General features: G+C 44.3%; 1 protein-coding gene across 1 annotated transcript in view; it reads right to left on the reverse strand.

Moving 5' to 3' along the window:
- Positions 1 to 1114: 1114 nt before the first annotated feature.
- The window catches only part of STK24 (serine/threonine kinase 24), a 123683-nt gene continuing 111040 nt past the window's right edge, over positions 1115 to 13757 (reverse strand). The window contains exon 11 of the mRNA XM_054012482.1: positions 1115 to 4712. Coding sequence (XP_053868457.1) covers positions 4676 to 4712 — 37 coding nt within the window. The 3' untranslated portion in view covers positions 1115 to 4675. The remainder of the gene's footprint in view (positions 4713 to 13757) is intronic.

Genomic DNA, 13757 nt, shown 5'->3' on the forward strand with positions numbered 1-13757 from the left:
CCACAGGGCACCAGAGAGTGCTCAAGCCACCCCGACTGGTACCACTCAGGGAAAAATTTCCAGTGACTGTGCTTGGGACGCGCACAAACCTACAGTGGAATGGCCATGCACAAGCACCTGAAGAAGAAAGCAAGGCTGCTCTCTCTGGCTTCTGACTATGCAATCAAAAATGGTAAGATATATCTTATGTCCTTATACAAACAAACACACACAAAAATGACAACTAGCCACTGATATTACATAAGACCATCAAAAGGACAATCACCTTCCAAAGTTAAAATAAGGACAATACCCCACAATTACAGGGCGGGGGGAGGAACATCTGAAAGAAATTACAAATACATCAGAATACCAAGCCAATCCCTTATCAACCTTTTCCTGTAGGAAACGTTAAAAATTCAAATGAAAGCAGCCTCCACCCACAGGTCCTGCACCAGAAAACTAATTTCCCTGTGATACATGTTACCCAAGGTATGTCTACACTGCAATTAGATACCCCCGGGCCCAAACGTCTACACTGCAATTAAACAGATCTTAGAGCCCCACAAGCCTAAGTCAGCTGGCATGGACCAACATGTGTCTAAATACAAGCCAGATTAAACTTAATGAATGAATCTAAAACAGTGCAACATCACCTCTTCTGTTGAATTGGTGTGGCTTGTGTGTAGACAAGTCCTAAAATTCTCCATCTCATTAGACCAACTGTAAGATTACTGAATTTTATAAAGTGAAATTTATCATCATGCCATTATTAAAAGAGCTGCAATGTTATTTGTTTAGATGAAGCTGCAGTTTAATATATTTAGACTTCTTGCATGAGAAAACATCTTCTATAATCATCTCAAAATTAGAAATCCATTTTTAAATGTTCTGTTTAACATTACTTAAGACTGTTCACACCAGACCCAGAGATTTTCCCCAAAAAGGGATCTAGAATATCTTCTTACTGACCGCACAGATGTCATAACAGCATTACATTTCTCCTTCTTTATATATATATGTCACATAGTTTTCACAAGGTGTTCAATACCTTGCAGAACAACAGAAGTGAAGTTTAGGTACAGAGGGTATAAACAGTCAGCAGTGTTATAGAAAACAAAATGTACACATTAGATTCTGCTTAGAGAACAATTTAATGCATGCTTAAAGAAGGGCAGAAACCCAATCACATATGATAGAACTACTACATATACCCAGTGCAATTGATAGCACTTCAAATTTTATGCAATCTGAAGAACTAGGTTTGCAGACTTTCTGCTACATTTTAAGATGCCCCCAGTCCCCAAGTACATACACACACACACACACACACACACACACACTACAAGAATAATTTAGTTTCTGTGATCTTTATTGACCCTTGCACTATACCTATGCACACTTATACCTATATGAACACTTCCTGATGATCTCCCGCTTTATTGCCATATTGGTAGCTGAAATACGTTAGCGATGTTTCTTTAAGAAATGAAATAAACTGTTACAGACATCAGTACTATGTGTTCACAAAAAAAACAACAAACCAAAGTGCTATATAAAAGATCAAGAGCTGAACCAGACACTTCACAAGTACAACTCAAGGACCATTTACAAACTGTTGGAGCTTTCAAGAGGCAATGGCACTTGATTACATTGTGAGAAACAGAAGAACTGTTTCATTATTTACCAGAGGCCTGGTGCAATGATAGTAATGCCACCAGGCTCTACTAAACAGTGTTTATCAACTACAGTAGTGCAACTGCAAGGGAAATTAAGGTTATTAACTAAAAAAACACATACACCTGATGCGCACACACAAAAAAACATCTTTCCATTTTCAAAGAATTTTTCTGGTTAACTTTTTTGTTTTTTAACAGTTTATTTAATGCCTAGTCTCGCAACCTCTTATAAGTGAAGAGTCCACTGAGTTCAACATCTGCATGACTAGCGTAATACTTGTTAGTAAGATAAATTTGGATTGAGCCTTCACTCTACTCAAGATAAATTTTTACATAGCTGCATTACCGGTACCAGAAAAATTTAGCTTAAGTGCAATAGTATAATGTCAAGTTCTTAGCAGAAGACATTTTCTCAAAATAATATTAAAATATTCTTACGTATCTTGCCTCAGAGACTGCTTATGCCATACTTATCTCAGAGGCATATTGACCTCAAATGAAAGAAGTTTTCTATTACTGGTACAGATTTATTTCTGAAACTAACATTTTTCTCCAGCAAATGATTGTCATTTTACATTCAAGACAAAACGTTGATTTTTGAAGTGAATCATCGTATCTGAAGATTCATCTGCATTAACATATATTATATTATATTATATTATATATAAAAATACTCAGATCTACACCATAAATTAACTATGTTTTTCTTTTTAAGTCTTATGCTTTTGGCCAACTGGCCACCTAACTGTGTCTCTATCTGTTTAGTTATTTAATCAAAGGTTGCCTTCACCAAGCATCATCTGTTACAATCATCCTCAATGAATCTCAAACTGGGTAGTTTTTCATAACAAAATAAAAGGACAGGTCAATGATTACACCTTCTGAACACCAGACAATTTTCTGACTAACTTCTGCTTCAGAAATTTCAAAGTGAAACTCCATATTGTCTTGTAAATCTGACTTGCCTCTAAATCTTCAAAGTGTGCTCTTTCCCAACTAGCTCATTTCAATTTAAAGACATTCTTATAGTAACAGATCACATTGGGAAGGTTTCAGTGGTTCCATTTAAACTTCAATTTATCTCTGATTATTTCTATATGCCACCCACAACACTACCACTACATATTCTCAAATGGTAGAACTGACTCTCTGTTGATTTCTGCATTGAAAAGGGTAAATTCCTCATTTCACTGCATCAAGATTCAAATGCACATTTCCAGTTAGTAAAGGGGCAGTTGTGTGTTTATTTCCTCTAGATTAAACTATGTCTTCATAGCTTGAAGAAGCACACAAAATACTACATAATCATTAAAATGATAATTAAGTTGAGAGGGTTGAAAAACAGCTCTTTAGTTCATTATATAGGAACCACACCGTTTAACAATCAGCCTTTCCCTGGCAAAATTATGCTATAGGCTGGCAGGTATAGTGTATCTACGTTATTCATTTATTTCATTCGCTTCCAAGAGTCATTTGTTTTCTAGTTCTAAAATAATGTGAGAACAGATAACTAGAGATCTGACAATTACATTGCATCAAAAATACACACCTGACGTGTAATTATCAATTTGTGGAGTAAAACAAGACAAAATCCTCCCTCTCCTGCCTACCAAGGAAACAAATTACTTATTTCTGCCCTTGGTAAAGCAAACGATACTAAACTATATAGTAAATACCATGAAGAGATGTCACTTCACAAAATACATACAACTACCATTTCCAAGGAGACTGAAACACTTAATAAAGTTATTCAGAAGTGACCACAGCAGTGCTGGAGATTTTCATTTCAACCGATCAAAATTCACATACTTTTTTGTGATAGAGATTATGGAATACTCTGTACTTTGGGCCCAATCCTGCAATACTGATGTCTGTAACTCCCATCAGTTTCAATAGGAGATGCATAGACTTAAGGACTACAGAATTGGGCCTTTCTATATACTGATAAATTCAATTTTTTTCTTTTACTCCCCGAGACAATTTCATTTTATAATTAAAAACAGCTGCCCTGTCTATGAAACATTTATCCACTCTCTGAAAGCCAAGGTTGTAAGATATTTCAAGATTTCAAAATATATGTAGGTTATAAAATTTATTTATGTAAGCATTCAGATATGTATAGATGTAAAAGGTATTTAGATTTCACAACAAGCTTCAACAAGTATATATTACTAAACCTGGACAATACATATGATTCAGAATCTACACGGGCACAATTTAAAACTGAAATGTAAAAGTGAAAAAATTCTGTAGGGAAAAAATAAACAATTTAAAGCTTTATATGAGACAAGATGTGTTAAATTTAAATAAACCAAAAGTAGTACCATAATCAGAAAGCCAGCTTCCAAGTGTAAAAAAGAGAGGGATGCAGGACAAATGAGGAAATTTGGATACGCTGAGGTACAAATAGGAGATTTCCATAATAGGGCATTTACTATCTTTTCATGGTGAACCCGTCAAATACAAAATCAAACCAAAATCACTTGTCACATAATTGTAATTTTACATGTAATAAAGGCAACGCAATACTCAGTTATGGCCTGTCAAATATTTACCTCACTAACATTATCTACAGAAGATTTGGTCATTTTGTACACAGTGACTCCTTATACAGGTTTAAAGGGTTTCAGTACAAAAATGACACTATATACAAATCTGTACACAAATCCAACAGAACGCTTTTCTATCTCCCAAAGGAGTTATCTTAAAGCAAAATACCTGAGATTTCACAATATCTTCAGTGTCCTTATCACAAACGTAAATATACATTGCAGATGTCATAAAAAGACACTTCTCCCTTAAATATGTGCATTATGGTTAAAAAAAACTATAGCTTTAAGGAGCTGAAAAACAACACCCCATCTGAGAGACTTCATTTTTGCTGTTGCACATTCAGGAATGTCCTTTCACTGAAGAACACTCCATTTATTGAGCGGTAGATCAACATTAAAGAGCACTTCCTCAATGCAGACACCACAGGATGGCCTGTTGACTTTGAAAAATTCAAAACCAATACTTCAGTGAGATGAAGTACTTCCTCCAGTTAGTGAATATCTGGAGAAGAAAAGAAATGGTTATTTTTGGTCACTTTCAAACTCTTGTTACATAACAAAGAACGATTAAAAAGTCATTAAATTGTGCTGTAAGTAGGAACTTAAAGCTTTCTTCCTTTCAGGATCATACTTTGACACTCTGACTTTAAAAAAAAAAAAACAAGCTACAGACCTGAATATCATATAAATAAGACATTGCAAGTGCATAACTATGGTTCTGTTCACCAGAATGACAACAATCAATCCTCAAATGTCTTTTAATCGGCACACAATCATTTAATAAATCCTGTGTGTTTTCATTCAAATCCCCTACCTTGGGAAACTTGGTATCTCAGCCACCTCAAAGTGTTCTGGGGCAGAAAAAAGTTTTTGAACTAGACCTTCCTCCCTCCCACCAAAAGAAAAAATAGCTTTCCCATTCCAAAGCTATTTGGGGGGGAGGGTGTGGGGATGGAGAGGGGAAGAAAAGTTTAATACATTAAGTTTCACTAAATTTTAAAGAATATTAGAGACCAGAATATGCTCTTTCTAATCACTACACCAGAACCCGTTTAAGAATTTCTACTGTTCCTCGGTACTCACCACAACTTGCTAGGGCTAGGTATTGTACTTTAAAATATAAAATCTTGTTAATGGCAAGAATTATCGTGATCACCAGTGAAAAGATAGTTTTAGCCATTAAAATGTGTAAAGAAAAGAACTTGATACTATAAAAAGACTACACTTTTGTTCAAAGATGTGATCAAATGGCAACAGTATTTAATATTGAAAGTATACTGAAGTGTGCACAAATAAGTGATATCATTTCACCTTTATAGCTGTGTTAGAGAGGAATATCTGAAATTAGTAACTTGGATCATCATTAATGATTTGGATAATGAAGTGAAGAGTATGCTTATAAAATCTGTGGATGACACCAAGTTGGGAGGGATTGCAAGCATTTTGAAGGGCAGGACTAGAATTCAAATGACCTTGACAAACTGGAGAATTGGTCTGAAATCAACAAGATGAAAATCAATAAAAGACAAGTGTAAAGTACTACACTTAGGAAGGAAAACTCAAATGCACAAATACAAAGAACTAGCTAGATTATAGTATTGCAGAAAAGCACCTGTGGGTTATAGTGGATCAAATACAATGCATTTGCAAAAAAGGCTGGTATCGTTCTGGGATGTATTAACAGGAGTGCAATACATAAGACACGGGAGGTTATTGTCCCACTCTACTCGGCACTGGTGACACCTCAGCTGGAGTACAGTGTCCAGTTTTGGGCACCACACTTTGCCAATATCTTTCTTACACTGGAGAGTCCAGAGGAGAGCAACAAAAATTATCAAAGGTTTAGAAAACCTGGTTTCTAAGGGCTATTATACAGTGACCAATTATTCTCCATGTCCATTGAAGGTAGGACAAGAAGTAATCGTCTTAAACTGCAGCAGTGAAGATTTAGATTAGATAACAGGAAAATCTTTCTAACTATAAGGATAGTTAAGCACTGGAATACACTTCCAAAGGGAGGTTGTGGGAACCCTGTCACAAGGAGGTTTTAAGAATAGGTTAGACAAACACCTGTCGGAGTTCATCTAGGTATATTTGATCCGACCTCAGGATGGGGAGTTGGACTAGCTGACCTCTCAAGGTGCTTTGCAGTCCTACATTTCTATGATTATCTGAAACTGACAAAAAAGATGAATATGCCTGAAAAAGCCTTTTATTCAAATGCAAAAACATTTTTCTGATGGAAGTTTAGTTTTAAAGTCTTGAAATAATTTTTTGTAAAGACTTTTTGATCAACCTCTCAGGCTTACTCAGCTTCAATCTGCTAACAGAGCATGGACAGCAGATTATCCTACACAGAGGGGGTTAAAAATTATGCAAAGTCTCAGATAAAGCTTTTCAATTTTTCTTATGAGAGCTGGGTCAACTTAATAAAGTTGATAAACTTTATAAACTTAAAAAGTGATCAACTTAATAAAAATTATTTTAAAATGTATGGCAATAAAAATTGAAAATGTATTTAAAAGAAAGAAGAACTGATTTTATGTTTTAGGAAAAAATGGTTACTCACCTTCTCGTAACTGTTGTTCTTCGAGATGTGTTGTTCATGTCCATTCCAAGCAGGTGTGCGCACGCCGCGTGCACGCCAGCTGGAAGATTTTACTATAGCAGCGTCCGTAGGGTCGGCTTCGGCGCCCCCCGGAGTGGCGCCTTCATGGCGCTGTATGTAGGGGCCAACCGACCCTCCACCCCCTCAGTTCCTTCTTGCCGATATGCTGACAGAGGGGAAGGAGGGTGGGTATTGGAATGGACATGAACAACACATCTCGAAGAACAACAGTTACGAGAAAGTGAGTAACCGTTTTTTTTTCTTCGAGTGATTGTTCATGTCCATTCCAAGCAGGTGACTCACAAGCCTGAATCTAGGCGGTGGGGTCGGAGGTTACTGCAGACTGGAGGACTGTGCGGCCAAAAGCAGCAGCATCTCTGGCCTGGCGTATGATGGCGTAGTGCGCCGTAAAGGTGTGGATTGAGGACCAGGTGGCCGCTCTACAAATTTCCTGCGTCGGCATCCGGGCGAGGAACGCAGCGGAAGAGGCCTGCGCTCTTGTGGAGTGGGCCGTGATAGGTGGGGCTGGTATATTGGCCCGACTGTAGCACTCCCGGATGCAGGTTCTGATCCAAGCCGAAATTCGCTGTGACGTGACCGGTAGCCCTTTTATCCTGTCGGCCACAGCAAAGAAAAGTTGGGTTGACTTCCTGAAGGACCTCGTCCTTTCGATATAGAAAGCGAGAGTCCTGCGAACGTCGAGGGAATGCAACCTATGCTCCCTCGTAGAGGAGTGTGGTTTCGGATAAAAGACCGGGAGAAAAATGTCTTGACCCATGTGAAAAGGGGAAACCACCTTAGGCAGGAACACTGGGTGCGGCCTGAGTTGGACCTTGTCCTTGTGGAAGACGGTGTACGGGGGTTCAGATGTTAGAGCTCGGAGTTCGGACACCCTCCGGGCTGATGTGATAGCCACCAAGAATGCGACCTTATATGAAAGATATAACAGCGAGCACGAACCCAGCGGCTCGAAGGGGGGCCCTGTGAGGACGGACAGGACCAAATTGAGGTCCCAAGCCAAGACAGGTTGGCAGATGTGTGGGAACAGTCTGTCAAGGTCCTTGAGGAACCGGGTAACGAGTGGGTTCGCAAACATAGAGGTACCCCCCTCTCCCGGGTGGAACGCCGAGATTGCAGCAAGGTGTACTCAAACCGACAAGAGAGTTAGTCCCAGATGTCTCAGATGTAGCAAATAGTCCAATATGAGAGGGACCGGGGTGAGCAAGGGGGCCTGATCCCGTTGTGTGGCCCAGAGGGAGAAGCGCTTTCACTTGGCCAAGTACGTGGTCCTTGTAGAGGGTTTCCTGCTACCCAGAAGGACCTGCCTGACCTGATGAGAGCATTGCAACTCCACCGGGTTTAGCCATGGAGCATCCAGGCCATAAGGTGGAGCGACTCCAGGTTCCAGTGAAGCAGGTGACCGCAATCCTGTGTGATCAAGTCCGGCAGTAGGGGCAACCTGAGTGGCTCCCGCATAGATATGTGCAGGAGAAACGTGTACCAGTGCTGGCGCAGCCACGCCGGCGCTATCAGGATGAGCCGCGCGTGATCTCTGCGGGCCTTGAGGATAACTTGGTGAATCATGGGAATCGGGGGAAAGGCATAAAATAGCCCGTCTGCCCAAGAAAGGAGAAAGGCGTCTGTTAGGGACCTCCGACTGCGTCCCCTGAGGGAGCAGAATTGTTGACACTTCCTGTTCTTGGTGGAGGCAAACAGGTCCACCTGGGGATGACCCCAGAGCCGGAAAATTGAGAGAACTATATCCCAGCGGATAGACCACTCGTGACCTGGAACGAGCGGCTGAGTGTGTCCGCGAGCCCGTTTTGCGCCCCCGGGAGGTAGGATGCTGTCAGGTGAGTGATGTTCTGTAACCAAAAGTCCCATAATGCGACAGCTTCCCGGCAAAGGGGAGAGGAGTCAGCACCACCCTGTTTGTTGATATAGAACATCGTTGGAGTATTGTCCGTGAGGACAGAAACGCATCTGCCTGCCAGCTGGGATTTGAAGGCTATGCATGCGAGGTGCACAGCTCGTAATTCCCTGACATTGATGTGGAGCGAAAGGTCCTCTCGTGACCAAAGGCCTTGGGTTCTGAGATCGTCCAAAGGAGCACCCCATCCCCGATCCAATGCGTCCGTTACCAGGGAGAGGGAGGGTTCGGGGTCGAGGAAAGGAACTCCTGCGCAGACCACCCGCGGGTCGAGCCACCATTGAAGGGAGTTCAGTACCGGCCAAGGTAATGTCACCAACGACTCTAGGGAGTCCCTGACTGGCCGATAAACCCATGCCAACCAAGACTGGAGTGGGCGCAGTCTGAGTCTGGCGTGTCTCACCACGTAGGTACATGCTGCCATGTGCCCTAGTAATTTGAGGCAGCCTCTTGCTGTGGTGGTGGGGTAATGTTGGAGGCCAAGGATAATGTTGGATATAGTCCGGAATCTGGCATCTGGGAGATATGCCCTGGCGTGTGTCCAGAACCGCTCCTATGAATTCGATTTTTTGGGTTGGAGATAGTGTGGACTTGGTCTCGCTGAGTAAGAGGCTGAGCTCGAGGAAGGTTTGCCTGGCAAAGACCACCTGAGCCTCCACTTGCGCCCTGGTCCTGCCCTTGATGAGCCAATCGTCCAGGTAGGGAAACACCTGGATCCCGTGTCTGCGTAGGAAGGCAGCCAAGACTGCCATGCACTTCGTGAAGACCCTTGGGGCCGCTGACAGACCAAAGGGCAGAACCGTAAATTGTAGATGAGCATTGCCCACGAGAAACCTGAGGTAATGCCTGTGCCGAGGAATTATCGCAATATGAAAATATGCGTCCTTTAAGTCGAGGGCGGCATACCAGTCTCCTGGATCCATGGAAGGAATGATGAGAGACAGGGAGAGCATGCGGAACTTGAGCTTCTTCACAAACTTGTTGAGACCGCGCAAGTCTAGAATGGGTCTGAGGCCCCCTTTCGCTTTCGGTATTAGGAAATATCGGGAATAGAAGCCCTTGCCCCGTAGCTCCTGAGGAACCTCCTCTACTGCCCCTGATGCGAGGAGGGACTGAACTTCTTGAAGTAGAAGTTGCTCGTGAGAAGGGTCCCTGAAGAGGGACGGGGAGGGGGGCTGGTGGGGCGGGAGGGAGGAAAACCGGATAGAGTATCCCTCCTCTACCGTGTGAAGCACCCAAGCGTTGGACGTGATCCGGGCCCACGCACGATAGAAGGGGGACAGACGTGACAAAAAGGTAAGGATGGTAGGATCCAGAGTTCTGACCGGTAGGTTATCCTCGACCGGGCCATCAAAATGGTGATCTAGGCCCCTGTGTAGGCCTTGGTTGGGTAGAAGACTGGCTGAAGGGCTGTTGTTGTTGCCTCCTCCTGCCAGCCCTTGGCCTTCTGCGCGAGGCATCCCCTCGATTTTGAGGTTGGTACGGCCGAGGGGCCTGCGGTGGCCTAAACTGTCTACGCTGGGTGACAGGGGTGTGGAAGCCTAGTGAACGGAGGGTGGTCCGTGAGTCCTTTAGGCTATGAAGCCTCTTATCGGTTTTCTCTGAGAAGAGCGTGGGTCCTTCGAAAGGGAGGTCCTGGATCGTTTGTTGGACCTCATGAGGGAGGCCGGACACTTGAAGCCAGGCTCCACGCCTCATGACCAGACCAGTCGCCAACGTGCGTGAAGCTGAATTGGCCGTGTCCAGGGCCGCCTGTAGAGAAACCGGGTAATCAATCTTCCCTCCTCAACCAGGGCGGAAAACTCAGTTTGCGACTCCTGCGGAAGGAGGTCCGTGAACCTAGACAAAGCCAAGCACGTGTTGTGTCCATACCGGCTCACTATGGCTTGCTGATTGGCAATGCGCAACTGCAGGCCCCCCGTTGAATAAACCTTGCGCCCGAACAGGTCCAACTTTTTGGCCTCTCTATTTTTAGGCGTAGCCCCTTGAAACCCCTGCCGTTCCCTCTGGTTGGCAGCATCCACCACTAGGGAATCCGGGGGAGGGTGTGTATAAAGATGTTCATAGCCCTTGGTTGGAACGAAATATCGCCTCTCAGTCCTTTTGGCCATAGGAGCCAATGAGGCAGGGGTTTGCCGCGAGGTGCGGGCTGTGTCCGTAATGGTCTTTATGAGAGGTAGGGCTTACCTGAATGGGCCTGACAGGGTCAGGATATCAATCACCAGATCCGTGTCTACCTCGATCTCCTCAGTCTGGATCGAGAGGCTTTGGGCTGCTTGAGTAAGCAGTTGTTGGAGGATCCTATTGTCCTCCAAGGCCGGTGCCACTGAGGTTCCCGCTACCGCCTCGTCCGGAGATGAGGAGGAAGAGATCCCTTGAAGAGGGCCTTCCTCTACCTCTTCTCCCTCCACGAGGGCCTGCGGCACACGGTACTCAGGCTGCGTGGCCGGTGCAGACTCGGGATGCGGCACCGCGGCCGGTACCGGGGTCAACACCGAGCGACAAGGCGTGCTGGATGGTGCCTGCGGTGTTGGGAGCAAGGTCCCAGTCGGTGCCGTCGTCTGGGTAGGCGGTGTCGTGTCCCTTTGTGGCACATTCCTGTCAGACGGCGGTGCTGATGGTGGTGGCATTAGCGGCGGTACCGCGGACGCCGAAGAGACAGATGCGACTCGTGAGCGGGGTCCGCATGCCTGACCCACTGACTGGTGGTAGGCCCACGGCGTCCAGAATGGCCACTGGGGGGGCGGTTGCCACTGCTGCTGCTGCCACTGTGGTGGGTATGGCAGGGCACTCGTACGCGAGGACGATCGCCTACCATTCGATCTGTTAGAGCAATACGAGTCTGCCTCCGAGTCCGAAGTTTCCAAGTAGGAGGACATAGGAGGCGTGGTACCCACTGTTGCTGTAGAGGGTGCTGTCTGCACCGGTGCCGCTAGAGTGGCGCAGCGCGGGGAATGCGGCGAGAGCAATGCCGGCTTACCCCTAGATTGATAATGGGGCCTAGTGGTAGCCGGAGGTTCTCTGCACCAGTGCGGCGACTCCAGCACCGGGAGGTTCAAGAGGTCTGAGGCGGCCTCGAACGCCTCCGGCGTCAATGGGAGGCGCCCTTCCTCCATTGTGTCCGGGGATCTGGGCCTTTCCGGACTCGACTGTACCCTCTCCGGGGCGGGAGTCAACGGGATGGCCGGGTGTGTCTGTGGCGCGAGTTGTCCTGCAGTAGACATGGATGGCGCAGGCCCTTTAGAGTCTCGGTGTGGAGAACTATCCCTCACCGGACTGTTCTTTTTAACCGGCACCGGCGATGGGGAACGGTGTCTCATAGAGGCCGGTTTCTTGTGCGCTGACTCTCTCTGGAGCCGAGGTTTGGCGGCCTTGGCCTCACGACTCATCTCCGGCGCCGGAGCACTGCGCGCCAAGGATGAAGTGCTTGGTGCTGTCTCAGTAGGCCCGGGATCTGATTGCGGTCACAGGGCCGCCTCCATTAGGAGGACTTTAAGTCTCTGCTCTCTATCTTTGAGAGTCCTGGGGCGAAAAGCCCTGCAGATACTGCACCTGTCTTTTTGGTGGCTCTTGCCTAGGCACCTCAAGCACGAAGAGTGCAGGTCACTCTTCGGCATGAATTTCCCGCAGTCCCGGCAGAGTTTGAACCCCAGGGACCCGGGCATGCCCCAGCGGGGCGACGAAAACTTGGGGAACCCCCCCCCAAGTAACAACTAACTAAGCTAACACTTAACAACAAACTAACTAACTATTTACAACAATGACGGAACACTGCTACGATTGCTGAAGAGCAAGCAAAGTTCCAGCTATCCGTCACCGGCGGTAAGAAGGAACTGAGGGGGTGGAGGGTCGGCTGGCCCCTATATACAGCGCCATGAAGGCGCCACTCCAGGGGGCGCCGAAGCCGACCCCACGGACGCTGCTATAGTAAAATCTTCCAGCTGGCGTGCACGCAGCGCGCACACACCTGCTTGGAATGGACATAAACAATCACTCGAAGAAGAATATTAATTATTTTTAACTACAAAATCATTGCGTTAATTACAGTATCATTAAATGAGTAATAATGCAATGAATTTCTTTGAAGTAATTTATACAGCACCATAAAATTAAATAGCAATGTGCAAATGCAGGCAAAGATAGTCTACTGCAAAGAGTTTACAATCACAGTAAGATAAGAAAAAAGACAAGACCCTGAACAACAGATAAAGTATTATTAAGTAAAGTAAGATAAAGCAAGTATTATTGATGAGAAGAGGGATTGTCTGAAGGTGTGAGTATAACAGAGGGATTCAGATGAGGAGTTAGAGGGTTGGTTAAGGGATATGTATTAAATAGGGCTGTTGATTAATCACAGTTAATTCACGCGATTAACTAAAACAATTAATCGAAATCAATCACAGTTTAATCGCACTGTTAAACAATAGAATACCAATTGAAATTTATTGAATATTTTGGATGTTTTTCTACATTTTCAAATATATTGATTTCTATTACAACACAGAATACAAAGTGTACAGTGCTCACTTATAGTATATTTGATTACAAATAGTTGCACTGTAAAAATGATAAATAAAAGAAATTGTATTTTTCAATTCACCTCATACAAGTACTGTAGTGCAATCTCTTTATCATGAAAGTACAACTTAATTTTTTTTTGTTACATAATTGCACTCAAAAACAAAACAATGTAAAACTTTAGAGCCTACAAGTCCACTCAGTCTTATTTAGCCAATCGCTAACACAAAAAGGTTTGTTTACATTTACAGGAGATAATGCTGCCCACTTCTTAATTACAATGTCACCTGAAAGTGAGAACAGGCGTTTGTATGACACTGTTGTAAGATATTTACATGCCAGATGCGCTAAAGATTCATATGCCTATTGATGCTTCGGCAACCATTCCAGAGGAAATGCTTCCATACTGATGACGCTCATTAAAAAAATAATGTGTTAATTATATTTGTGACTGAACTCCTTGGGGGAGAATTGTATGCCTCCTGCTCTGG

Source organism: Malaclemys terrapin, chromosome 1, assembly GCF_027887155.1.
Source record: "Malaclemys terrapin pileata isolate rMalTer1 chromosome 1, rMalTer1.hap1, whole genome shotgun sequence".
Classification (NCBI taxonomy): Eukaryota; Metazoa; Chordata; order Testudines; family Emydidae; genus Malaclemys; species Malaclemys terrapin.